General features: G+C 41.4%; 1 protein-coding gene across 1 annotated transcript in view; it reads left to right on the forward strand.

Moving 5' to 3' along the window:
• The first annotated feature begins 294 nt into the window (after positions 1-294).
• tango2 (transport and golgi organization 2 homolog) overlaps positions 295-3,646 on the forward strand; it is a 43,509-nt gene continuing 40,157 nt past the window's right edge. The window contains exon 1 of the mRNA XM_079364189.1: positions 295-325. Coding sequence (XP_079220315.1) covers positions 300-325 — 26 coding nt within the window. The 5' untranslated portion in view covers positions 295-299. The remainder of the gene's footprint in view (positions 326-3,646) is intronic.

The raw sequence follows: 3,646 nt of genomic DNA on the forward strand, positions 1-3,646 counted from the left end.
GTCTGATATCTACTGAATGACAACAATGCAGCAGCCAGTATGTCCTCCTTCTAACTTTAGATTCTGCTCCTGAATGCTCTGGATTTGATTGGACCAGAGAAGGTAGGCGGGGCTTTGAAGGCCGTTTTGGACGCCCCTGGGTTTGCCAGATATGACAGCAGTTATCAGGTCAACAGGTGTTGCAGCGATGGAAGCGGGCAGTGGAACTGCTTCAGATAGAAGTGATTGTACCCGAGCTAAAAAGCCTCTGCATGTTTCTAATAAGCTCCAGCAGCAGAAAGCTGCTCAAACTAGGATCAATGTTGGAGATGAAACATGGAGAGAGGTTAGAACGCAGAAAGCTTTACAGACCCATGCAGAGCTGGCTAAACACTGAAGCTACAGTGTCCACCACATGCAGAGCTGGCTAAACACTGAAGCTACAGTGTCCACCACATGCAGAGCAGGCTAAACACTCAAGCTACAGTGTGCACCACATGCAGAGCTGTGTGAGAGGAGGGGGGGAGACAGCTCTCTGTGATGATTAGAGTTTAGACTGCAGTACTCATTTTAAACACGAGGGGGCAGAGATACAGGCTGCTCCTTTAAGATTGATGGTGTCTGTAAAGAAACACTTACTTACACTTCTTTGGATATTAATCATCATCTCGTGCTGGAGGACGTTTCAAGTGTTCATTTATTTCTTGACAGTTTGATGAAACGTAAACGTCGACTCATTTATGAAAGAAAATGCTTCTCATGAAGACTTCTAAATCCTATTAGTGAAAAAAAAGACAGCGTCCTTCATGAGCTATAAAACGTCTGTTTGATTGACTTTTATGAAATGAGTTCGAAAGGCATAAAAAGCCGTATTATAGCCTCAGTTATCATCAGCCAACTTGGGGCTTTCACCTTTTTATGACAAGCTGCAAACACAAAATACAGACATTTTATCAGCTCATGAATTGAAGATGGCTGATTTGTTGCCAAGTGTTTCCCTGCTCACATGAGCTGCAGACACAGAGCAACATTAGCATTTAATTGGATTGTGTTTGTGGCCACCTGGCGAAGGCAAGCCCAAGATCTGTGCTCTCATGTTGTGTTCTAATTAGCTTTGTTTGACTCTCAGACTCCTCAGAGACGTGTGTGCACATTAAGCTGAGAACGGATCTGTTCATTTTCATTTCACATATTTTTCTTCTGGACAGGAAGTGCAGCGTGTCCTCCGCTGACTCTCTTAGAGGCTCCTGCAGCTAACTTAGATGTGTGATTCCACATCGTCGCATTCTCCGTGTGCCTGACTCCTCCCTACGAACACAAGAGGAGAGGAGTCGGAGGAGAGCAGAAGCTCTGCACACATGAAACTTCAGAACAGCCCAAACCTCCAACCTTCCTCAGTTCCTCTATCAAGCATTTCCCTCACAGCGTGGCGTTTTCCCAGCCGGAGCGGCCACAGAGAACTGGACGTATTCACAGTTTACTCTGTGAGTGGAAAGGAACATGTTGGGATGCAGAGGGAGCAGGTGGAAGAGCACACACACACACACACACACACACACACACATTATGTACACAAAGTGGTGAGATGAGAGACATCACTTCAAGTCTTCGTGATCTTGTTGTTGAGTTCACCTCTTGGCAGACTGTTTTCACTTCAGTCTCCAAACACAGAGGGAGGGAAAACTCCACAGAATATGACAGAGGGTGTAATGTCATCTTTACAGGCTAAAGTTACAACACTCATCATCCAATCTGTCACAGCTCTGAGGGATTCAGATAAGTGGCTCATGTGATAATCAACACAGAGAGAGTCTTCTCATGGGAAAGAGAGGGAGGGCATACTCAGTAGTCGAGTTGTGAAAGAATTACTGGGGGACGCTAATTTTTTTCACCTATTAAAAAATCTGATTTAAAAACTAAGGTGCTACTTATGAAGGATTTAGTATCGCTGAATTAGTAAGTTGAGTACTATGGAACAGCCTGCATTAGAATTAAACAACACCTGTTGAAATGGAGGCTCTATAAAGCCTATCTATGAGGCAAAGGTGATGCCAGCACCTCACAAAGAAGCCTTAGCTAATAACTGTAGAAGAAGTTTTTTCATGCAAACTGATAGGCCGACACAAAACAACATATTGGATCAATTTAACATGAAACACCAAACAAACAGAATTAGTTCTATTTTATGCCAAAGTATGCTTCCTTAATCATATATTAGACAGTAGGCTGAGTCAACATCAATAGAAATGTTTATGAACATGAAAGAATGTAGACTGTATGCTGGACTAATTTCACCTGTTGGTCAACACATTTATTTTCCATTTGTTTGGTTATCTACAGTAATTATCCTTAATGTAAGAGAAAGCAGCTCACATTACACTTCAGGTTCAGTCCAGAAAGACAGAATGTCGACCTCCAATAGGCCTATAGAATAAGACACATTCACTGTCTACTGTAGGCCGAGGCTTACTGTAGGCTAAAGAAGCAGAGGCCCCAGAAGGTGGAGAGGAGTTCATCTAAGTGTACTGTGAGTTTGATGACACTACATCATGTAACAGTACAGTTATTGATTATTTTATAACATCAGTTAATTTAAAAAAACAAGTAAAATTACATGAAAGCACAATTTACCAAACTAGGTGTTGTAATATAATCAAGAGGAGTTCATCAATGTGTGCTGTGAGTTTGATGACACTACAGCATGTTATAGTAAACTTGTTTTTATCTAATTTAATGATAGAAAATTACTTAAATTGCATTAAGGCACATTTCCCAAAGCCATGTGCTGTAGTTTGTACAGAATGAAGATATTTATTCATGATAGGTTGTTTTTTTTACAGTTTAGAAAAGGGATGTTATTGAAAATTATTTACATTTAAAAATCCTCAAAATTATGTAAAAGTATTATATTTTAAAACTAATCAATGTAGTATAAACAACGGGAGATCACATGTGTGAAGTGATTTTGATGACACCAATACGCTTCTGTGTGAAGCATTTTTAATATTGTATCTTTTTTCAGTGTTGCACTTTGCAGACGGTCCCTGGGCATTCGAGCCACAGTCGGCTCCCAATAGAGGCCAATACAATTGCCCAAGCGTGGAGGTCAGCTCTTTTTGAGGAAAATCGGGTTGTAGCTTGCAGTCCACCTTGCCGTGATTCTAAAGAGGTATCGGTTCTGTAAAAGAAATGTTCTGGTGATTTATGGGTCCGGGAAAGTCGAATCTGTGAATATCTCTCTAACTTTACCGAAGCGTTTCGTGGCCCTGTCCCCAGATTTTATCTGACTGTGTTTTCGCTCAACATGCCATTTTCTGATGATGAAATTATTTTTTATAGACTAAGCCTATTTATGATTTATATTTCCATACAACATGAACTGTAAAATGAAAGTAATGGAGATGGGGGATGAGACTTCACTGGGGGGACGATATAGATCCCCTTCAACTCGACTTCCGGTCATACTGTTATCAGAGCACACGTCACCTGACTGTCCAATCAGCTTTCACTCCTTAATGCGGAGCGTGCTAACGAAGCTAACGTCCACGAGCGAGACGCTCTCTTAGAAACTCAATATTTAACATGTGAGCGGACTCAAGTCTCTGCATCATGTGATCACGCTTACAAATGAACCAACAAACACAATCCTCAAACTCAGCCCATCGCT

The sequence above is a fragment of the Symphodus melops genome (assembly GCF_947650265.1).
Source record: "Symphodus melops genome assembly, chromosome: 1".
Lineage (NCBI taxonomy): Eukaryota > Metazoa > Chordata > Actinopteri > Labriformes > Labridae > Symphodus > Symphodus melops.